The 22,359-nt window shown below is 58.2% G+C and overlaps 1 protein-coding gene across 7 annotated transcripts in view; it reads right to left on the reverse strand.

Annotated features, from left to right (window-relative positions):
• The window catches only part of RNF123 (ring finger protein 123), a 29,482-nt gene that overhangs the window by 3,965 nt on the left and 3,158 nt on the right, over nt 1-22,359 (reverse strand). For 4 of the 7 annotated variants that reach the window (XM_060204707.1, XM_060204706.1, XM_060204708.1 and 1 more), the window contains exons 4-35: nt 19,119-19,198; nt 18,907-19,001; nt 18,448-18,502; nt 18,253-18,338; nt 17,274-17,360; nt 16,989-17,056; nt 16,686-16,811; nt 15,877-15,991; nt 15,686-15,790; nt 15,200-15,325; nt 15,029-15,121; nt 14,886-14,959; nt 12,796-12,913; nt 12,504-12,603; nt 12,254-12,315; nt 12,009-12,080; nt 11,725-11,845; nt 10,875-10,976; nt 9,056-9,162; nt 8,614-8,812; nt 8,178-8,323; nt 7,849-7,932; nt 6,845-6,952; nt 3,535-3,712; nt 2,814-2,888; nt 2,581-2,668; nt 2,403-2,490; nt 2,232-2,316; nt 967-1,106; nt 676-864; nt 509-584; nt 236-320 (exon numbers count right to left, since the gene is read on the reverse strand). In XM_060204707.1, coding sequence (XP_060060690.1) covers nt 236-320; nt 509-584; nt 676-864; nt 967-1,106; nt 2,232-2,316; nt 2,403-2,490; nt 2,581-2,668; nt 2,814-2,888; nt 3,535-3,712; nt 6,845-6,952; nt 7,849-7,932; nt 8,178-8,323; nt 8,614-8,812; nt 9,056-9,162; nt 10,875-10,976; nt 11,725-11,845; nt 12,009-12,080; nt 12,254-12,315; nt 12,504-12,603; nt 12,796-12,913; nt 14,886-14,959; nt 15,029-15,121; nt 15,200-15,325; nt 15,686-15,790; nt 15,877-15,991; nt 16,686-16,811; nt 16,989-17,056; nt 17,274-17,360; nt 18,253-18,338; nt 18,448-18,502; nt 18,907-19,001; nt 19,119-19,198 — 3,333 coding nt within the window. Of the gene's footprint in view, nt 1-235; nt 321-508; nt 585-675; nt 865-966; nt 1,107-2,231; nt 2,317-2,402; nt 2,491-2,580; nt 2,669-2,813; nt 2,889-3,534; nt 3,713-6,844; nt 6,953-7,848; nt 7,933-8,177; nt 8,324-8,613; nt 8,813-9,055; nt 9,163-10,874; nt 10,977-11,724; nt 11,846-12,008; nt 12,081-12,253; nt 12,316-12,503; nt 12,604-12,795; nt 12,914-14,885; nt 14,960-15,028; nt 15,122-15,199; nt 15,326-15,685; nt 15,791-15,876; nt 15,992-16,685; nt 16,812-16,988; nt 17,057-17,273; nt 17,361-18,252; nt 18,339-18,447; nt 18,503-18,906; nt 19,002-19,118; nt 19,236-22,359 lie in introns of all 7 variants that reach the window. The other 3 variants (XM_060204711.1, XM_060204710.1, XM_060204709.1) reach the window with 1 other exon arrangement.

The raw sequence follows: 22,359 nt of genomic DNA on the forward strand, positions 1-22,359 counted from the left end.
CCCGTGCAGCTGCAGGTGGCAAGGTGAGTCCCCGGCCGGGATCCCAGCGGCGCGGCCTGCAAACCAGGCTCACACCCCGCCCGCTCCCCGCCCTTGCTGAGGCTCCCGGTTCTCCTGCTCAGCTGCTGAGTTCAGCTGTCACAGCCCGCTGCCGTCCTGCCTCAGCTCGGTCTTGAGGTTTACTTTAGTGCAGGCAGGGAATCGCAGGGAGGCCTGTCCGGTCTCTGCAACTCACCCCGAGTCTGGGCCGTGCACCAGGAGCCGCACCAGGATCCCTGTCACCGCCACCAGAATAGGGTAGTGGTCCACGCTCTCCAGGCCTGAGGGCGAGGGAAGACGAGGTAAGCCGGCGCACGCTCCTTCCTGCCGCGGGGCCACAGAGCGGATGCAGGCACGCTGAGGCTCGGGGCGCCCCGCAGCCCCCACGCAGGGTGGGCAAGTAAGCGCCGCGGCTCCCTGCAGAGGAAGCAGCCATGCAGTGCTGGCTGCGACATGTCCAGGTCCTCACCAGGCAGCCGCAGGGTGACCACACGGTCGAACAGGTTCCGCTCGGCCGTCACCCGGTTCAGCACCTGGTTCAGCAGCTGTGAGGGTGGGTGGGGGGGGGCAGGTGGGCTCACTGCTGGGCCATCCCCAGAGAGAGCGCCACCCACCACCTCTCCGGGATGGACAGACCTGTGCGAGACGCTGCAGCAGCATCTCGGAAGTAGGCTGGGTCCAGTCCAGGAAGATCTCGGGCACCAGCGTGATGGTCATCTCCAAGACTCGCAGCAGGCTGACCGAGAGGTCGAAGCAGGTGGCACACACCTTCAGCTGCCGGCTGTCCACAAAGTTCCGTTCTAGGCGCTCGGCAGCCTGCTGGATCTGAGCCGCCGTGGGCACAGGCAGCGGTCAGAGGCCTGGCTGTGCTCTGGACCACCCCTCACTCTCCGCAACACCCCGGCCCTCAAGGGCTCCCGTACCTACCTCCTGGATCATGCCGATGAACTCGGAAAAAGCCCAGTTGAGCTGGTTGAGGACACTGTTGAGGAAGCTGGGCGCAACGTCAGGGCCCTGGCGCAGCAGGTCAGCCATGTGCTGCTGCAGCAGGGTGGAAGGGCAGGGCTCTGCGGGGGGAGCGGCGTCACTGGGGTGCCAGCGACGGCCCCCACCTGTCTGCCTGTCCTCACCCCTCAGGCACTGGTCTAGCAAGATGCTTCCTCGGACCGCTCAGGGCACGAAGGCAGGGGAAATGGAGCGCGGCCTGGGGACGGATCTGTCTTTACCTCTGCTGAGCAGGCCAAGGCTGTTTCCAGCCCCCTCCCCACCCCACTGCACCCCGTGAAGCCTAGAGCGGCCCCTCCGCCACTGTCCCGTGGGGAGGCTCAAAGCAGGTCCCTCCTCAGGTCAAGGCCAGCTCCCCTCTACTTCCTTGCTATCTTCCGCTGCCCTTGGTCCGGCCTTGGCATGTGGCCGAGGTGGTGGGCACCAAGTCTGGCATGATGGGCGGTAGTAACCAGAGCCCAGAGCCACAGTCGGGCCGGGCAAACCCTCCTCCCATGCAGATCAATAGTTCTGCAGCAGCAGGACAGGGCAGGACAGGACCTGCCCTGCCTCTACTCTGCTCTGCAGCGGGGGCTCAGTTTCACCCTTGAAACAGGACCAAGCCAACCGTGACTCTGCACAGGTGCTCGGCTCTGGAGACGCCCTTTAGGCCGAAACGCTGCCCGTAAGGGCAGGAACATACCAGCAGGTCAGAGGGAGACAGCAAGTGGGGCGAGCACAGCACTGGCAGCCAGCCTCTGCGAGCTACACAGAGAGCCCGGGTGAAGGCCTCCAGGCTCAAGGAGACTGCAGTCTCTGCCTAAATGCCTCTTCCTCCAGGAGGGTGCTCTGCCTTCACCCTCGACTCGGGTGTCCAGGGTTTGGTATATGCAGGTGGCAAGAGGGGGCAGAAGGGCAGTGCTGAGACAAGGCTGGAGTCAGACTGGCACAAGGTCTTCAGCCTGTGTGAGCCCCGGCAGCTGGAAACCTGCCACCTCTCCTCACCAAGAACTAGAGTTCAGATTCAAAAGTTATGGAACTAAAGAGCAAGAGAAGGAGTCCCAGAGAGTCCGTGGGCTGGGAGAAAAGCAAGTGGAAAGCCCAAGGGACGGAAGGGGTCTGGGCTTCAACACAAGCCCAGGAGAGGGGCTGGAGCAGCGGGGGTGTCTGAGGACCCATGAGCCCCACCCACCGGGCCGAGCACTCACTCTGGAGGCTGGGCAGGTTGGCGTCCTCGGGTTTGGTTTTCAGCAGGTGTGGCAGCCGTGTGTAGCGATAGCCGAACCCACAGCCCTGGGGAGGGGGCGGTGGGAAGTCGGTGCTGGGCAGGGCAGCCCTTCCTCCAACAGCCGTGGCCGTCTCCGTGCAGACAGTCTTACCCTCCAGAGTCTCACGAGGATCCAGTTGGTCTGGGCCCAGGGCCGCTGCTCATAGGGAGCCAGGAGGCTCCTCACCATGGCGACGCGCCTGTGCGGGCAGGAGCAGCAGGTGAGGCTGGCATGGCCGTGGTGCTGTGCAGGGCGGGCCGCCGCGAGCCACCCGCCGGACCCCACTCACTGCTCCTCGGGGATCCGCTCCACAGCTCGCAGGGAGTGTGGGTAGCACACATAGCTGGCCAGGGCCTGCATCAACGAGTCGCGGATATCTGCAGGACGGGCCAAACTGCCTCAGCTGGTGCCAGCGGGTGCCTGGGCCTGTAAGCCTCGTGCCACCTGGCCAGCGTGCTGCACAGAAAATCGCCCGTCAGAGGGACCAGCCCACCCCCAGAAGCCCTCTGCAGGGCACCTTACCAGTGCCCACGATGCGGGTGTCAGCAAAATGTTTGGCTAGGATGGCAGCCAGGCGGGTCAGGGTCTCTTCGTAGCCTGTGGGGGGACATAGAAGGAACTGTTGGCTGGTATGAGGGACCCCCAGAGACAGGTAGCTGCCTCTGCAGGGGTGGGCTTGGGCAGTGGTCTTCAGAGCTGGCTGCAAGGGCCAGTCGGGGCTGAGGTTGGCATCTAGGGACTCTGGGCACGGCAAGGCATGGACTCAGGGGCCAGGGCAGATCTGTCAAGATCCTGACTGGGCTCGGATCCAGCCACACACACCTGATGGCAGGGCAGCTCCACTTCTGGGGCTGAAGCCTGCACCTGGCCTGGGGTAGCAGAAGCCTGACAGCCACAGCCCCCTCCAGCCACACACTGCCAAGCCCAGCTTGGAGCCTGGCGCCCGCAAGAAGCCCAGGCTGTGATATGTGCGACCCAACTACTCTGCCCTCTACTGAGCTACCACAGCCGGAGCCAGCGGCAGGGAGAGAAGCCAGCAGGCTCCAGGACCATAGTGACACCGAGCAGGAAGTAAAAGTCACGGGCTCCAGCCCAGCACTTCATTTTGTGTCTCCCTCAGGGCACCTGAAGGCTGCTCCAGTCTGTGGTCGCAGCGCCGGGGCAGGGCCGAGTGTGTGCTGCCTCCCCCGCCCGTGCTGCCAGGACTCTCTGTGAAGGCCTCCCGGGGACACGGCCCCGTCACCTGGAAGCTCCTCCATGCTGTGCACGGGACCAAAATAGTTCTTGAGCGCGCTGTAGCTGTTGATAGCCGCGCTCAGGTAGAACTCGGGCATGAAGGCAAAGAGCGAGCCTGTGCGATCCCCGTGCTCGATGGTCCGCAGGCAGACTCGCAGCAGCCAGTAGATGTCCAGCATCTTCTCCTGCGGGAGGCACACAGAGCTGCCGGCCTGGCCCTTCACGGCAAGGGCCACAGGGGACGTGACTCGGTCTGGGCATTAGGAAGCTCGGAGTAGGGCATCAGAAAGAGCGTCCAGGAAGCGAAAGCAGCAGTAGCTCAGGCAGGGTGACCAAGTGCTCTGTTGACAAGGACACGCACGCACGCACGCACGCACGCACACACGCACGCACGCAAGCACGCACGCTTCAGGAGAGAAGGCAGCACTGAGATCCAGCCCCCACCTACACGCACACGCACACGCACGCACGTGCCGGGCGCAGCAGGGAAATCAAGGCCAGTAGGACAGAGCGACAGTAGCCTCGAGGTGAAGACGGCAGGCACAGGGCTGGGTGCTGAGGAAAGATGACTCACTGGTGGCTTCGGGTCAAGGGGCAGCCCGGAGGTTAGAGCTACTGGAGGAGAAGCGAGGTGGAGGGGAAGCTGGTGGAGGGTTTCTAGAACTTAAAGAGGCAGTGCTGAGGCGGGGAGAACTTGGGCCGACGGTGCTGGGGAGGCAGCATGACTGCTGGCACAGCGGAGGCCACAGAGAGCGGGACTGGATCCCAGAGCTGTCAGGTTCACAAGAAGGGGCCCAGGGAGCGTCACTGATGAAAAAAGGCCACAGGCCCGTGGAGACCCACGGCACCCAGAACTCGGGCTGGAGCTGAAGCGTGCGAACTTTCTCACGGGAAACGTGAGAATCAGGTGGTGCTAGAGGGGCTGGGCCAGACGCGGGAGCGCGCGGGGCGGGGAGTGACAGAAGACCTGCTCGGAGTCTGCTGCCACACACGCACGTCAGAGAAAGAGTCTGGAGAGCATGGCAGGGACGCGGATGCCGCCAAAGAGGCACCAACGAGGGGGAGTTGTGTCCACACACAGAGAGCGGGTGGAACTAAACGGAAAACATGCAACCGAGCTGGGCAGTGGCACAGCCAGCAGAATACTGTAAGATGTTCAAGGGCTCGTTCAAACTCCTGGTCCCTGTGGGGGCGGGTAAAGCAGTGCTGCTCCCTCTCAATTTCCCTCTATCCAATAAATAAATAAAATATTTAAAGGAAAGAAAACTTGCAACACTACTTCAGAGCAGTGCTAGGCTCGGAGCGAAGGAGAACTCAGGGAGCCAAGGCAGAGAAGGAGACAGAGACCCTTCCCCTTACTAACAGCAGACACTCAGATGTAGGGAATGTGTCCGTGGAGGTGGTGCAGTGAGTAGAGCATCAGGCTTCCATGCCTGAGGTCCAATTTGATCCTCAGTCCCCTAGGTGCCGGAGTGGTGTTCTGCTTCTCTCTCTCTCCCTTTCTCATTAATAAATAAATATTCAAGGTGAAAGTCAGAAAGCTTTTTCTCAAATGTCAGGAACAAGACAAGGATGAAAGCTTTTGTCACTTTGCTCAACACAGAACTAAAACTCCAAGCCAGAATACTTACATAAGAAAGAGGGGCAGGGGAGCTGGGAGGTAGGGGAGCTGGGCGGTAGCGCAGCGGGTGAAGCACAAGGACTGGTGTAAGGATCCCAGTTTGAGCCCCAGCTCCCCACCTGCAGGGGAGTCACTTCACAGGCAGTGAAGCAGGTCTGCAGGTGTCTGTCTGTCTCTCCCCCTCTGTCTTCCCCTCCTCTCTCCATTTCTCTCTGTCCTGTCCAACAACAATGACAACAACAACAACTACAACAGCAATAAATAAAAAAAGAAAAACAACAAGGGCAACAAAAGGGAAAATAAATAAATACAAAAAAAAGAAAGAGGTGCAGAGCAAACAGCATATGGTTATGCAAAATGACTCTTGTGCCTGAGGCTCCGAAGTCCCAGGTTCAGCCTCCCACACCACCATAAGCCAGAGCTGAGCAGATATGGTGCTGGTCCTCTCTCTCCCTCTCTCTTTTATAATCTTTATTTGACAGAGACAGCCAGGTATCGAGGGAGAAGGGCGAGATAGATACACGCAGCACTACTTCACTCACAAAGCTTTCCCCCTGCAGGTGGGGACTGGTTCCCCCTCTGTCTTCCCCTCCTCTCTCCTATCCAACAACGATGACATCAGTAACAACAACAATAGTAACTACAACAATAAAAGGGAAAATAAATAAATAAACAATAGTCTTGAATTTACGTTTCTCCAAACAAACACAAAAAAAATTAAGAACATAAAGGGGGTCAGGCGGTAGCACATGGGGTTAAACGTACATAGTGGGAGTTAGACAGTGACGCAGCAGGTTAAGCGCACGTGACGCAAAGCACAGGACCGGCGTGAGGATCCCGGTTCGAGCCCCCGGCTCCCCACCTGCAGGGGAGTCGCTTCACAGGCGGTGAAGCAGGTCTGCAGGTGTCTGTCTTTCTCTCCCCCTCTCTGTCTTCCCCTCCCGTCTCCATTTCTCTCTGTCCTAGCCAACAACGACAGCCATGACAACAACAACAACAACAAAGGCAATGAAATGGGAAAAATGGCCTCCAGGAGCAGTGGATCTGTGGTGCAGGCAAAGGCAGGAAGAAGTTAATAACCCTCGTGTCGTCCTAGTGAGTGTAAAGTGGCACAGAAACCGGAAAGCAGCTCCTCAAAAAGTGCCCCATACCTGCCTCTGCCTGTGGGCATACACCCAAGACTGGGAAACAGAGGGGCGGGAGAGGGCGACACAGATGTGAGATGCTGGTGGAGGGAAGAGGAAGCCCCTAGAAGCGATGGTGCGCATGGGGGCGCAGGCCAGCAGGGCCGCATCAGGATGCGGGAGGAGGGGGGTCACAGGTCGAGGAGACACAGGCTGCGGAGGGGCCACAGGAGAAACAAGGTAGAACTGGGGCTACCAAGGGGTGGGAGACAGAGGCCCTCACGTGGACACCCGGGGAAGAACCCTGGATCCTCCCAGGTACAGGAAAGGCATCAGGAGAGGCAGGGAGAGGACACAGGGCCTAGAGGCCAAAGCACGGCCCCACCATCTGTCCCTGCCCCTGCCGTGAGAGGACACACCATCCTTCTGCTTCACTACTGACTGGAGGGGGCACGTGTGTATCGGGGTCTGGGAGGGCCAGGCGTCCCCAGGCCCAGCGCAAGCCCTGCCCACCTCTGGGCGGTTAGGTAGGGAGAGGCACCCCTGCGGGCCAGCCGCGCCGACTCACTCACCTGAGAGTAGACTGTGGCGTGGACCCAGGCGAGACGGCGACTTAGGTGATCCAGCTTTTCTGAGAATACCTTCTGACTTTTGGTCAGCTCTGTGAGGATGTCCTTCCTCTGCCACGCAAGGCAGAAGGAGGCAGTCAGCACAGTCCCAGGCATGGACCCACCAAGTCTCCCCGGGGCTTACTAGTTACTGCAAGAGGGTAGACGGACCCAGTCCCACCCTTCAAATCCCTCTTCTGATGAGCCTGAGCAAGTTCTGGGACAGAGCCGTGGCCAAAATGTACAAGTGGACTGGGCAGCTCACAGGGTAGGGTGCCTGCCCTGATGTGTACAAGGCCCAGATTCAAGTCCTGGCACCACAAAGGAGAGCCACGGCACCAGGGAGAGCTCTAGTGCTCTGGTGCTTCTCTCTCCATATATGTATCTGCCTGAGAGCCCAATGCTTTATCCCCTGCCCCAACCCAGGGCACACACCCATCTATCTCTCTCTATATATACATGAATGGAGACGCTGAGCAGAGAAGCTGCACGTGTGCGTGGCCCTGGACTCGCACACACCCAACAAACAAGCACACGAACACTGGAGCTGGAGGGGAGCTGTAGCTGAGGGCGTGCGAGCCCCTAGCCAGTCTGGGACGGTGTAGACAGAGGGAGAGGTCTGGCCAGAGAAGCCCAGCTGGCCTGCTCCCTGGGGGTGGGACAGCCGCAGGGAGGGGCCCCGGGGGGAGTGGGGAGCCCGGTCCTGCTTCCTGTTGACTGCGAGTGGCCAAGGAAGCACTCAGGGCTGAATCCATAATAGATGAGAGAGCTGCGTGCGCGTCAGCACTTAGCGGGCGAGGGGTGGGGATGCCTTGGCACAGGCCGAGACCGGCTGATGCAGCTCAAGCCAGGACACAAGCACTGCCCGGACAAGCTCTGCAGTGGGGGCAGGACAGCCCAGCCTCTGCCCTTGTGACCCCAGTGGGCAGCTGCCCTCCCTGAGGCCCGCCTGGTGGCCCAGGTCTTACCTGCTTGGGGCACCGGCGGAGCTTGTCCTCTGTGTCCCTCAGAGCCATCGCGTACTCGTTGACATCGTCAGACACGCCCACCATCTAGGGCATGGGAGAGCACACGCCCTGCGTGACCCTCCAGCACCTCACCAGGCTTCTCTGGACCCAGTCCCAGCACCAGGCGCAGGCCGGCACTACCCACGGACGCCCACTAGGTCAGGCTGCGGCAGCGCCGGCTGGGGCACAGTCCTGACGGCGTCTCTGCGGCCCAGTGTGCACACACGAGCAGACACCCACACGATCAGACACGCAGAGCTGCACGGCACGCACACGGACCAGCGCCAGACCTTGCCCAGTTGCTGGTGAACGCTGAGATTATACATGATGACGGCTCCGTCTAGGACTTCCAGCAGGGAGTTCTCGGTGAGGGGCTGGTCAGGCTCCTCGGGGGGCCGCCCCAGCAGCAGGCCCTCATTCCAGTGGCTGCCCTCAACTAGGGAGTGGGGGAAGGCCAGGGTCAGGGTCCACTCTAGCTGTCTCCCGAGCCTGTGGGGCTGGAGGGGCCTTAGAGCGGGAGGAGGAACCTGCCCCCGTTCCAGGCTCGAGGAGACACCTGCAGGGTGAGCACGGAGGGGGGAGCTGGCTGCGCCCCTGCGGCTCCAGGACCCATCTGTACCATCCATCTGCTGCCCTCTGAGCGCACTTCCCATGCCCCTGAGGTGCTGCCAGGCCGAGACCGGGGCGGGGAGTCTCACAGGACAGAAGGGCCCTGCCTTCACCTACTGTCCTCACGGGTCCTCTGCTCTGCGCTCAGCGTGCGGACCTTCACTCTGTCCGAGGTACTCAGAGGCCGCCGAGGGGTCATCAGGCTCACGGCTGCTGTGCTGAGGAAGCGGTTGGCTCGACCCAGGGTTGGAGAACTGAGCCAGCCGGGCCGGGGCAGGGGCAGCGGCCCCCCTATGGCCAGAGCCTGCACAGGGCGCTGTGGCGGAGAGAGGAGGCCAGACGCCAGTCAGCACGCCAGGCGAGGGCCCGAGCGGGACTCCCTTGTTTGGGGGGCCGGGCAGCGGGCATGTCCATGCGTCCACCTGCAGCAAGGGAGCCTGCCCGGTCAGAAGCCCCTTATCTTCCTGGAGGGGGAGATGGGCCTGCGACACCCCCACCCTCATGCGAGAGCAGCAGCCCGACAAGAAGCACCCCACCCCGCTCGCCCCTACCGCAGCACCTGGGCGGCAGCCGGCGCTGGCTCGTCGTCATCGTCCAGGTCATCCATGGTGGCTGCCTGGAGCTCCAGCGGGTCGATCAGGATGTTGGCCTTGGAGGCAAGGTCGTCTGGGAGGAGAGGCAGGAGGCTCTCAGGGCACGGGGAGAAGCCCCAGGACAGCCGAGGCCCTGGCGGCTGGAGGCCTCACAGGCTCCATCCACCACTGTGTCGGCCTCCACCCCTTCCAACCACCCCGCCCGCCTTCACAGCCCCGGAGCCCTGCCGCACAGGCTCAGCAGCAAGGCGCATTTCCTGTCACCTCTTCCGTCAGCCCCTCTCTGCTCCCCATGACCTCTGGCTCTGCAGGATCCCTCCTCTGACCACCCTGTGTTCTTCCTGTGAACAAAAGGAGACCCCAGGGCTGTCCGGACAGTCCCCTGCTGGCCTCACTGCACACAGCAGGAGTCTGGGCCTCACAGCCCCCTTCAGTCTTTAAGTCACACTGACCACATGAGCTCTGCCACCCGTGAGGCTTTCGTTTCTGGTTTTTGTGGAACAGAGGTCTCACTTGTGTGTCTCTGCTCCCGGGATACTTTTTCTTCTCTCTCTCTCTTTTAAAATTATCTTTATTTATTGGATAGAGACAGCTAGAAATCGAAAGAATGGGGGGAGATAGAGAGGGAGAGAGACAGACAGACACCTGCAGATCTGTTTCACCACTCACAAAGCTTTCCCCCTGCAGGTGGGGACTTAGGGCTTGAACCTGGGTCCTTGCAAATTGTAACCTGTGCACTCAACCAGGTGCGCCATCACCTGGCCCCCGGACACTTTTTTAAAATTTTATTTATTCGTTTTGCTTTTTGTTGCCCTTGTTTTTATTGTTGTTGTAGTTATTATTGTTGTTTCTGATGTCATCGTTGTTGGATAGGACAGAGAGAAATGGAGAGAGGAGGGGAAGACAGAGAGGGGGGAGAGAAAGACAGACACCTGCAGACCTGCTTCACCACCTGAGAGTGACTCCCCTGCAGGTGGGGAGCCGGGGGTTTGAACCTGGATCCTTACGCCCTTGCACTTTGTGCCATGTGCGCTTAACCCGCTGCGCTACCGCTCGACTCGACGACCCCCCCCCCCGACACTTTTTCATTCAGGCAGAGACAGAGAGGAGGGAGACTTGCCGCTTCCCGCCAGTGGTGTGACACTTCCACAAGATGCTGGGTGGGCTGCGTGCGTGGCGAGGTATGCACCCTACTCAGTGAGCAGCCCAGCCCTTGGTCCTGGCTGTGTGCCGCCTCAGCCTCCGCCAGTCCCTCTCTGTGTCAGTGCCGTCCTCAGCCTCTGGCAGACAGGCTGGAATCACCCCAACTCCTGCCCTCCACCGTCCCCTCTGTCCCCTGGACCACTGGTCTCCTGCCTCCGTCCCACCCCGTTCTCTGCAGTGCTCAGCCAGGGGGGCGTCTTACAGTGAGGACCCCGTGACCCTACCCCCGGCCTCAAGAACTTCCACAGCAGCAAGACCCTCCCTCACACTCTGACTGCTTTTTGCCTCTGCGTCAATGCAGAGCTGCTCCTGACGGCCCAGCCTCTGCTCTCTGCGCCCTGCGCTCACCCTGGCAGGCAGCTCACGGCCATGGCCGCACCCCTTCGTCCTCACCAAGACCTCCTCTATCGGCACACTACCCCTACTTCATTGCAGGGCTCCCCAGCCTCTTCTGAGATGGGGTGCATTAGGGAAGTAAGCGAGGTGCAAGACTGGCGGCCGGGCGCCCTCTGGTGGGCGCAGGGTAGCTCAGCACTCGTGCCTGTCCTCCCCAGCACTGTTCAGTGAGGGGCCTGCACATACCTTTGAGGGTCTTCCGAAGGTGCGAGAGGAGGCCTCCAAGACGCTGCAGATCGAAGTAGTCCACCTTGCCGTTGTAGAAGACCTGCGGGGGGATGTAGGCCTCTGCGAGGAGGCGGGAGGGCAAGCCGGCCGTCAGGTCCCAGGAGGAAGGGCTGCCTCACCACGGGGTCCCTGGCCCGGGCAGACTGCCTCCCCAGGCACACACACGGCATGGCCTCTCCTCCCCCTTCGCCCCTCATCACTTCAGGTTGGTGACTGATTTACAGTTTGAGACAATGGCCCTGTTCTCAGCTGAGGGTAACTCGGGGAAGCAGCAGGAGTCCTGAGCCAGTACTATAGGGTCTCGATCCTGGGTGGGTGAGGTTCCTACGGACCCCTGAGGACATGAACACAGCACCTCCCAGCCTCCAGAGCCCACACAAAGCATTCCTCTCTCTCTCTCTCTCTCTGCCAGAGTACCGCTCAGCTCTAGTTTGTGGTAGTGCTAGGGACTGAACCTGGGACCTTTGGTGCCTCAATACGGAGGTCTTTTTGCATACCCATCATGCTATCTCCCCAGCCAATCCTTAGAAAAGATTGCAGAAGTCTAAGTGGTTAGACTCAAGCAAAGGAGCCTCTGGCAGACACGAACCTGTGGGTTCCACAGGCCTGGAGCACGACACGTCTCCTGCCAGGTGGAGGTGGCGCCAGAGTCGAGTGGATTCAGAGGAGCAGGAGGCTGAGGCAGCTCCGACTGCCAGGGGCTGCCTTGAGCCTGGCCCTGTCCAGCCCCTGACTGCACACCAACGCCAGGGGCTGCCCTGAGCCTGGCCCTATCACCCCTATGACTGCAGGCTTTGATCCCACTCACCCTCACTGAAGGAGGCACGAGGGTTCGAAGCCTTGTACTCATCCCAGTAGTAGCGCAGGGCAGAGATCAGCCGGTGGAGGAAACAGACCATGTACTCGGGAGGGCAGAGGACGGGCGCGTTCTGCAGGCAGAGCACAGTCACTGGTGCTGGTAGTCAGCCACCTCTCACCCCACGCCTGGCCCCAGAAGCCTGGGCTGAGCAGGGAGGGGGTTGCCAAGAAGCCCAGGGCGCCAAGCCTGCAGTACAGGCCACGACTGTGGTGGGCGGCCCGTGGGATACCTACCCCCCGGCTACTGGCATTCTCCTGTAGAAACTTCCGGAACTTGGTGAGGAAAATGTATCTCGAAGCTTCATCCTTCAGGGGAGGGAAAGGAGAGATGAGCTGAGGAAGCTGGTCTCGTCCAGAAGAGCTCAGTGCTGTAGCCCAGGCCCCACCGAGGGAAGCCGGGCCAACCCCCTGCCCTGTGGTCTCGGGACCCATCACGGCCCCGCTCCTGCCAGGGACTGTGCGGGGTTTGGGCCGCTCACCTCATTGTCATCTTTATTGTCCAACAGGAGCTTCAGGATCTGGACCTGCAGCTCCTCCACCACTGGAGACGGGGAGGGAAAGATCGCACTGAGCCCCCCTCATGTTCCCGGGGTGGGTAGGGACAGCCGGCTGGGGTCGGGACGCCACCGGCAGGGTTCCCAGTGCCCACCCTAGGCATGGTCGTGGTCGCTAACTGCCCCCAGATACATACGCTCCCCACCGCCCAGTGTCCGGGGCAGGGGGACCGACCCTCAATGCGCTTCTTGAGCCTCTGGCAGCCCCGTTCGTAGGCACGCCGCCGCAGCCGCTCCTCGGCGGTCTCGTCCTTCGTCTCCTGACTCTCTCTGCCCTGGACGGGGCGGAGACTGAAAACAGTAAGACTCACCCCGAGCTTAGCAGGGCCCGCTTCACACGGCAGTCCCCCTACCCCCGCCTAGGGACGGCTGCTGAGGAAGGGCCCTCACACGCTACGTGCCTCACGGCCAGGACACCCTGGGCCGGTCCTCACAAGGCCCACTGCCCAGCCCTCAGCTCTGCCCACCTCCCTGCTGGAGCGGCAAGGCCACCAGGTGGTGGGGATGAGCTCCCGGAGGCCCGCCTCTTCCACACGCAGGGGGCTCTTGATGAAGAAGAAGACGACAGACCGGAGCACGTCAAAGCTGACAGTCGCTAAGGAACAGCCCCACTGAGCCAAGGAGGGCAGCCCACACACCCTCACGAGAACCTGCCCCACGGCTCTCCCAGCCTGAAGGCCGCTGCACTGTTACGGGCCTCCCTTCCCAGCTGTGAATTCAGACAAGACTACAGCCGTCCAGCCCAAGCCCGACTCATAGCAAGTGCGAGGCAAAGGGCGGCCACAGGGGCAGGTGATGCCGGCGCGTGCTGGGAAGGCTTGTGGTCTTAGGTCTCAGCCTTGTTTCTGCCTCCCAGAGGCTGGAGATACTAGATGGAGAAGGCGGCTACAGACGCTCCCCACCCCTCGTTCTGTCGTCTTCGTAGAGAAGCAGAAGAGCTGACTCCTTGGTGATACCGTAAAACACAGATAAACTGAAGTGCTTGCGGCTGGGTTCAAGCCCTGGCCGTCACATGGGAGCACCAGCACAGTGGGAGTTTCAGGAGCAGTGGCGTGTCCCTCCTATTCTCTTTTATATAGGAAAAAAGAGGAGGAGGCCCAGTTCCAGCCCCCGGCTCCCCACCTGCAGGGGGGTCGCGTCACAGGCGGTGAAGCAGGTCTGCAGGTGTCTGTCTTTCTCTCCCCCTCTCTGTCTTCCTTTCCCTCCTCTCTCCATCTCTCTCTTTCCTATCTAACAACAATGGCAGCAGTAACAATAATAATATCAACAATGATAAACAACAAGGGCAACAAAAAGGGAAAAAAAAATAGCCTCCAAGAGCAGTGGATTCATAGTGCAGGCACTGAGCCCCAGTGATAACCCTGGAGGCAAAAAGAAAATAGAAATTTAAAAAAACAAAGGAGGAGGCAGGCTGTGTAGGCACTAAGCCCCAGGGAACACTGGCAGGGAGAACCGTGAAGGGCTTTTGTCAGGGCTTCCAAGCATATCTGACGCTCTGCACTGCACAGAGTGCGGCAGTGTGCTGGTTCTCTCACTGACTAATAAATGAGACTTTACAAAAGGAAGAGAGCATTTGGAAGATGTGCAAACATCTACATACGTAGATATAGTCAGGGACTGAACTCAAGGCCTCAAACATGCACAGCGAGACTCGACCCCTGAGGTAACCCCCTGACTGCAGATGATAGGCAGCGCTCACACCTACCACAAGTCGACAGCTGTCAGGAAGCCCCATCCGATGGCTACTCAGCCGGGGCCTTTGCTCTCCTCTCTGTGCTCCACACAGAAAGCCCCTGGGGAAACTGTCTTAGAATAAGGACTCCGAGGGAGTCGGGCGGTAGCGCAGCGGGTTAAGTGCAAGTGGCGCAAAGCGCAAGGACCAGCGTGAGGATCCCTGTTTGAGCCCCCGGCTCCCACCTGCAGGGGAGTCGCTTCACAGGCGGTGAAGCAGGTCTGCAGGTGTCTGTCTTTCTCGCCCTCTCTGTCTTCCCCATCTCTCTCTGTCCTATCCAACAACGATGACATCAATAACAATAATAGTTAACTACAACAACAATAAAAACAAGGGCAACAAAACGAAAATAAATAAATATTTAAAAAAAAAAGAAGAGGGAGTCGGGAGGTTGTACAGTGGGTTAAATGCAGGTGGCGCAAAGCGCAAGGACCGGTGTAACGATCCCGGTTCGAGCCCCCAGCTCCCCACCTGCAAGTGGGGGGTCCCTTCACAAGCGGTGAAGCACGTCTGCAGGTGTCTCAGGTGTCTGTCTTTCTCTCCCCCTCTGTCTTCCCCTCCTCTCTCCATTTCTCTCTGTCCTATCCAACAACAACGACATCAATAACAACAACAATAATAAATGCAACAATAAAAAACAAGGGCAACAAAAGAGAAAATAAATATTTAAAAAAAAAAAAAAGGAGGAGAAAGAATAAGGACTCTGGATGGTGCTGGTCATCTTGAGCCTCCCTGCGGACCCCTTGAGGACACAAACTCCATGGCGAGAGGGGCCGTGTCCACCCAGAGGCCCCCAGGCTTGGCTTGTCTGGCAGCAAGGGATACAGGACATTGCTAAGCAGAAACTTGCGGGACTTCTCATGCCTCAGGATGGCGATGGTGAGCCTCAGGTAGTGGACCTGTGAGGAAGGGACACTCAGAGTGGGCAGGTGAGGCCCGGGGGCGGGGGCGGGGGCGGGGGCGCCCACCTGCAGGCTCAGGTCTGGGACGATGGGTGAGAAGCGGTAGAGCCTCAGCAGGGACATCATCAGCTGCTTGAGGCAATCCTGTACCTCGTAGTCCTGGGGAGAGGCGGCGGGCTACAGCCTGGTCCCAAAGCCCCACGCCCCATCCTGGCCAGGGCTGGGCCGGGGCCTCACCTCCATGAAGAGCCACAGCAGGTCCAGGATCTGGTGCACCACCGACTGCGCCTGTGCAGGGCTGCTCGCCTCCACGACGCCCAGCAGGAAGCCCACGAGCACAGCCTCCACCAGGTAGACCTTGCGCTGCGCCAAGGGGGGAGGGGGGAAGGGGTGACGCGGCAGCCTCCCGCCTCCGTCTGGACTCCCACTTGGCCGAGGCCACAGGTGTAAATGGGCTCTTGGTCCCCTTGAGCAGGCCGAGGCATAGAGGAGACCTCCCGAGGCCCGACTGCCACACAAGAGCCAGTGCAGCACGGCCTCTCCTCCCTGGGCTCTGCTCAAACGGTCCCCTCGGCCCGTGATGTGACCCACGCTCCTCCGGGGTGACATCTTCCGGGTCTGAGGGCTCCGGTCACACGGGCGCCCCTCCGGGTGAGAGGACAGCACCTCAGCACCTCAGCATCCCTACCACGCCCAGCCGCCCCTTCCTGGATGTCCCCTCACCAGGAGCGGGGCAAAGCGATGGAAGATGTGGGCCAGGGCTAGGAGGACAGTGGGCTGGCCCTGCACCTGCCACTCGGCGCTCTCCTTCTCTACCAGACGTCCTTCCTGGGGAGGGGAGAGAGCAAAGAGCATTGTGGGAGGCAGAGGGATGCAGAAGGCCTCCAGCTCACCTGGCGCCCGCTCTGGCTCACCACAGGGTTCAGCTCTACGCTGAGCACTGCCCGGAAGCAGCCCAGCAACTTCTGTGCCCGCACCAGGTCAGCGTGTGGTGGGTCCTGCAGGGGTCGGTAACCTGTCACTGGGTAGGTGCCACAGAGTTAAGTCAGTGATACCTGATTTGTGACAGACATACCTACGGGGGTCGGGTGGTGGTGCACCTGGTAGAGCACACATGTTGCAGTTCCACAAGCCCCAGTGATGATGGGGAAAAAAAAAAACAAAAAACAGCAGGAAAGAAAAGCTATGGGTGGGAGTGGGTGGTAGAGCAGCGGGTTAAGCGCAGGTGGCACAGAGCACAAGGACCGGCGTAAGGATCCCGGTTTGAACCCCGGCTCCCCACCTGCAGGGGCGTCACTTCACAGGCGGTGAAGCAGGTCTGCAGGTGTCTGTCTTTCTCTCCCCCTCTGTCTCCCCCTCCTCTCTCCATTTCTCTGTCCTATCCAACAACAACAACAACATCAATAACAACAACAATAATAACTACAACAATAAACAAGGGCAACAAAAAGGGAATAAATAAATATTAAACAAAGAAAGAAAAAAAAGCTATGGGCACACCTCGTGACTCTGGAGCCCTGCCCTGCCCAGGCCTTCTGGGGCAGGGGGAGGAAGAGAGGGAAGGAGGAAGGGAGGGAGGGAGGGAGAGAGGGCTGTCCGCACTCCCAGTTAAGCTGTAGCCAGAGCCCGCATCTCCCCCTACAGCGCTCGAAGTAGGAAGCCCCTCCTCTCTGCTATTTAAGGCCTTCCAAGTAAGCCCACAACCACTTTCTCAAAAGGATATCGCAGGGGACGGCTGCCGAAGTTGAAGGCCACAGACTCCTTGAAAGAAAGGCTGATGGCTGGGAAATAGGCCATCCCCAGGCCCCTGGATAAGTTCTCAAAGGCAGTGCCCAGTGACACACCATTCCTGGTGCGGAAGGGAAGGGGTGTGAGGCAGCAATAAGGACATGACCACGATCACACGGGTTAGGAAGCTAGCCCCAGTGGGGTCTGTCCAGCTCAGCACTTAAACTCGGCCTGATCCTTTTACAGGGACGAGGGGAATAGGAGTGGCTCAGGGAGACCCCAGAGCCAGGAGACTCACAGACAGAAGGACAGAGTGCCATCATCCAGGTCGATCAGGCAGCTCACAATGTCCCCCGCTGCCCACGCCTGCCAGGAGAGGAGGGCGTACACACATGCAGATGCCCAGCAGCCTCCCCACGGTGCCCTGCAGCTGTACGGGCACCCCTGGGAGCCTGGCCTCGCAGACAGAGGATCTGAATCCTTGTCCCCTTCCTGGCACCTTACAGCCCTGCGTGGCTGCCTAGCAGCTCCCCCCAAGCTGCAGGGACAGACAAGGGACAAGGTGATGGGGGGCTGGCCTCACCTTGCCATAATTGGTCGTAGTCACATTCCATTTGCGTACCCGGTTGCCGTCGTAGGCGTAGGAGTTGTGGGTATCTCCGACCCCCTCCTATGGGAGAAGCAGCTGTGAGGGTTGGAGACGGTGGATACGGCCAGGGCCAGAGCTGAAAAGCCACCCATCCACCTTCAACCCCCAGGACTCCAGGGAAAGGCGGTGCTCAGAAGGAACGAACAGGAGGTCAGGAGGTAGTGCAGTGGATTAAGCGCACTTGGCACCAAGCTCAACGACCGGCATGAGGATCCTGGTTCAAGGCCCCAGCTCCCCACCTGCAGGGGAGTCGCTTCACAGGTGGTGAAGCAGGTCTGCAGGTGCCTGTCTTTCTCTCCCCATCTTCCCCTCCTCTCTCCATTTCTTTCTGTCCTATCCAACAATGACAACATCAATAACTACAACAATAATAACTACAACAACAATAAAACAACAAGGGCAACAAAAGGGAGAAAAAAAGCAAATAAAAAATTTGAAAAGGGAGTCGGGCGGTAGTACAGCGGCTTAAGCGCACGTGGCACAAAGCGCAAGGACTGGTGGAAAGACCCCAGTTCCAGCCCCCGGCTCCCCACCTGCAGGGGAGTCGCTTCACAGGTGGTGAAGCAGGTCTGCAGGTGTGTCTATCTTTCCCTCCCCCTCTCTGTCTTCCCCTCCTCTCTCCATTTCTCTCTATCTTATCCAACAACGACGACAACAATAATAACTACAACAATAAAGCAACAAGGGCAACAAAAGGGAATTAATTAATTTTAAAAAATGTAAGTTGGCATTTAATAAAAAAAAAGAAGAAGAAGGAGCGAATGAAGGCTGTTTTCTGGGTTGGGTCGTCCTCAGAGGCGGCCAAACACTTTTTCTCCAGAGGGCAGTCTTGGTTTGGGTTCTGAGCAGAGCCTACGTGGTCCAGGGAGCACACACATCCTGGGGCCACCCACACGCCCGCACGCCCTCACACCTCCTGGTTGAAGCGGCAGCTGATGGTGCACCAGCCGATCTGCATGAGGCCCTGCGAGGAGATGAGCACCTCGTAGATCCATTTCCCTGGGAAGAGCCAAGTCAGGCTGAGCAGCTGACAAGGACCGTCTCCTCCCTCAGCAAGGGCCTCACACATCCTCCTGCACCCCTAGGCCAAAGCGCAGCACGGTCTCACCTTTGTATACACAGGTAGTAGAGCGAATAGTCCCGAAGTTGCTATGTCCAATAACCTGGAGGAGAACAGGGGTGAGGAGGCTGCTCCACAGGGCCACACAGCGTGTCCCCAGGGGGAATGGACACATCCCAGCTCGGCTGGTCTTGCTGCAGTGTGCCTGGTGTGGCCAACGCCGTACTGGACCTGAACAGGCTCAGGGAGCCTCGGCCTGCATCAGGAGGGACTCTGGGACAGGAGCATCATGGGAGGGTGGTGACTGTGCTGGGAAGAGCTCAGGACGAGGGCTGCAGCAGGAGCATTTCAGGGCTCTGTTAAGAGGGCTTGAGGCCTGGGTTTGAAGGGCAGCAGCAATATGGATCTGTGGCTATAGCCCAGTCAAGAAAGACAGAGCGACCAGACCGCATCAGGAGGAACTTGGGGCATCTTGACCCTGGGGCCCCACACCTTGCCCTCACTCACCCCCAGGAGGTCATCATCCACCAGAAGCAGCCCCTCGAAGCCACTTGTGTGGTCCAGGACCACAGTGGACGGACCGAGTCGCCCTTCTGCCTCCCCTACAGAGAGAGTAGGCAGAGAGTCAAGCAGAGGGCCTGGCAGAATGCACGAAGCCCACGAGGCTGTCCGGCCTCGACACTGACTCCCCCAGTTCCAGTCCAGAGGTCACCACTTACCCTGGCTCTCCTCACACTCCTTGTCCACTTGTATCAGCTGGTCTAAATGTTCTGGCAGGTTCTGGAAGTTCAGGGGTTTCCTGGGGAGAGTGAGAGGCTGCGAGAGGCCCCAACGGCCTTGAAACCAGTCAGATAAGGCCATGCCCCTCTTCCCTTCTCTTATCACTTAGCTTCAGAGGGTCAATGTCTCAACTCCAGAAGCAGACTTGTGCTTGCCCTACATTCTGGTGTGCTGGGGGTCAGAAGGCTAGATTATTTGCTAAGCTAAAAATAACAACTATCCAATTTGGTTGTGCCTCAGAACTATCAATATTAAAAAAAATTATTTTATTTTATTTTTTTGCCTCCAGGGTTATTGCTGGGGCTCAGTGCCTGCACCATGAATCTACTGCTCCTGGAGGCCATTTTTCCCCCATTTTTGTTGCCCTTGTTGCCTTTTGTTATTATTATTGTTGTTATTAATGCCATTGTTGTTGGATAGGACAGAGAGAAATGGAGAGAGGAGGGGAAGACAGAGGGGGGAGAGAAAGACAGACACCTGTAGACCTGCTTCATTGCCCATGAAGTGACTCCCCTGCAGGTGGGGAGCCAGGGGCTCGGACCAGGATCCTTACGCCAGTCCTTGTGCTTCATGCCACGTGCACTTATCCTGGTGCGCTACTGCCCAGCCCCCAGAACTACCAGTATTTTAAAAACAAAAACAAAACAGACACACACACCTTGGGTCCAAGCCTCTGGTCCCCCAACCTGTGGGGAAGCTTCACGAGCAGTGGAGCGGGGCTGCAGGTGTCTCTCTCTCCCTCTCTATCTCCCCCTTCTCTTTCAATTTCTCTCTGTTTCTACCAAATAATAAACAAAAATATTTTTTAAAAAGACAGGGATAGAGACAGAGAGACACCTGCAGTCCTGCTTCAGCATTCATGAAGTTTTCCTCCTGCAGGTGGGGACCAGGAGCTTGAACCCAGGCCCTTGTGCACTGTAATGTGTGCGCTTAACCAGGTGCACCACCACCTGGCCCCCATAACGTTCTGTTTGCTTGCTTGCTTGCTTGTTTTAAAGGCTTGTTTCACTCATATGTAAAAATGGAATAGAGATGCTAGGAAGATTCCAAAGATAACACATGTTCCCTGCACAGAGCCCCTAATCTGCCCACTCGAAGGGGGGTTGATGGCTCCAGGGAGAGGGAGGCTTGGAGAAATGCCAATCCCAAGCGGTCAGTACCCAGGGCAGCTGGTTTAGCCCTTGACTCCAGGCCTGGGGTGCAGTCAGGGAAGTCCATGTGTTCAGCCACACACATGCTGGCAGTACGAAGGGCTTGGTCTTCTGAGCTGATGGTGGATTCCATCCCACACCCCTCTGCATAGGGCTGTCTACCTGCCACCCGCTTCAGTGAAAGGGGCTGGAGAAACTTTAAGCAACCCCTCAGGCTCAGCACACAGGCCCAGAAGAGAAAAGGCTAAAGAAAGTTGGCCAACTCTGTCCTGAGCCAGTGGCTAAGAATAGCACAGAACGAGTGGTGATAGCCAGCAGGTCACAGGCAGAGCCGACGGCCGTCAGAGACAGACAGATGGCCAGCACCTGCTTTACCAGCTCTACGGACAGCTTCTAGCCATTTCACCTGCCCAGACTGGGCTCTACGGCATGAAGGTGGGGCTGAGCACTGACTCTCTAGACAACCAACGTTGGTCAATAAAGAAAACTTAGGGTGGAAGGTAGAGAGCATGATGGCTATGCAAACAGACTCTCATGCCTGAGGCTCCAAAGTCTCAGGTTCAATCCCCTGCACCACCATCAGCCAGAGCTGCCCATGTGCTGTGGGTAGCTAACTCATGCTCACAGGTCAGCTGTTCCCTACTCCACCATTTCCAGAGCCTCCCCAGAGTTTGTTGTTTTAAATTTCATTTATTTATTCTGATTTATTATTATCTGTCTCACATGAAATTTATAACATAAATCTTGACGGAAAAAGAAAGAAGTGAGTTGGGAAGTAGTACAGTGGAAAAGTTCTGGGCTGAGAGCTGAGTGGTAGCACACCCGGTTAAGCACACATAGTATTATGCACAAGAACCCACACAAGGACCCAGGTTCGAGACCCTGCTCCCCACCTGTGGTGGGGACATTTCAAGAGCCATAAAGCAGGTCTGCAGGTATCTATCTTTTTTCTCCCTCTCTATCACCCCCTCGCCTCTCAACTTCTCTCTGTCCTATTAAATAAAATAGAGAAAACAGAAAATAAAGACTGCTGGCTAGGGCTCACCTGGTGGCAGAAAGAGGAAGGAAGGAAGGAAGGAAGGAAGGAAGGAAGGAAGGAAGGAGAAAGAAAGCTCTAGGCTGGGAGTCGGGCGGTAGCACAGCGGGTTAAGCGCAGGTGGTGCAAAATGCAAAAGAATCCCGGTTCGAGCCCCCGGCTCCCCCCCTGCAGGGGAGTCGCTTCCCAGGCGGTGAAGCAGGTCTGCAGGTGTCTGTCTTTCTCTCCCCCTCTCTGTCTTCCCCTCCTCTCTCCATTTCTCTCTGTCCTATCCAACATCGACGACATCAACAACAATAATAACTACAACAATAAAACAACTAGGGCAACAAAAGGGAATAAATGAATAAATATTAAAAAAAAAAAAAAAGAAAAGAAAAGAAAGCAAGCTCTAGGCTTAGAAGCACGAGGCCCCAAATTTGATCCCTGACATTACATACGCCAGAGTGATGCTCTGGTTCACTCTCCCCTCTCTAATGTCAATGTATAAACAAAATATTTTAAAGAGGGGGGCTGGGAGTGGGTGGTGGTAAATCTAGTTGAGCACTCACATTACCATGTTCAAGGACCCAGGTTCAAGCCCTTGTCCCCACCTGGGGACAGCATCACAAATGGTGAAGTCATGTTGCAGGCGTCTCTCTCTCTTTACCCCTCCCTTATCCTTCTCAATGTCTCTAACAAAATAAATAAAGTTTCAGAAAGAGAGAAAGGGGGGTCGGGCGGTGGCGCAGCCGGTTAAGCGCAGGTGGCGCAAAGCGCAAGGACCGGCATAAGGATCCCGGTTTGAGCCCCCGGCTCCCCACCTGCAGGGGAGTCGCTTCACAGGCGGTGAGGCAGGTCTGCAGGTGTCTGTCTGTCTCTCCCCCTCTCTGTCTTCCCCTCCTCTCTCCATTTCTCTCTGTCCTATCCAACAACGACAACAACAATAATAATAACTACAACAATAAAACAACAAGGGCAACAAAAGGGAATAAATAAATAAAATAAATTTTA

This window comes from Erinaceus europaeus, chromosome 12 (assembly GCF_950295315.1).
Source record: "Erinaceus europaeus chromosome 12, mEriEur2.1, whole genome shotgun sequence".
NCBI classification, from domain to species: Eukaryota; Metazoa; Chordata; class Mammalia; order Eulipotyphla; family Erinaceidae; genus Erinaceus; species Erinaceus europaeus.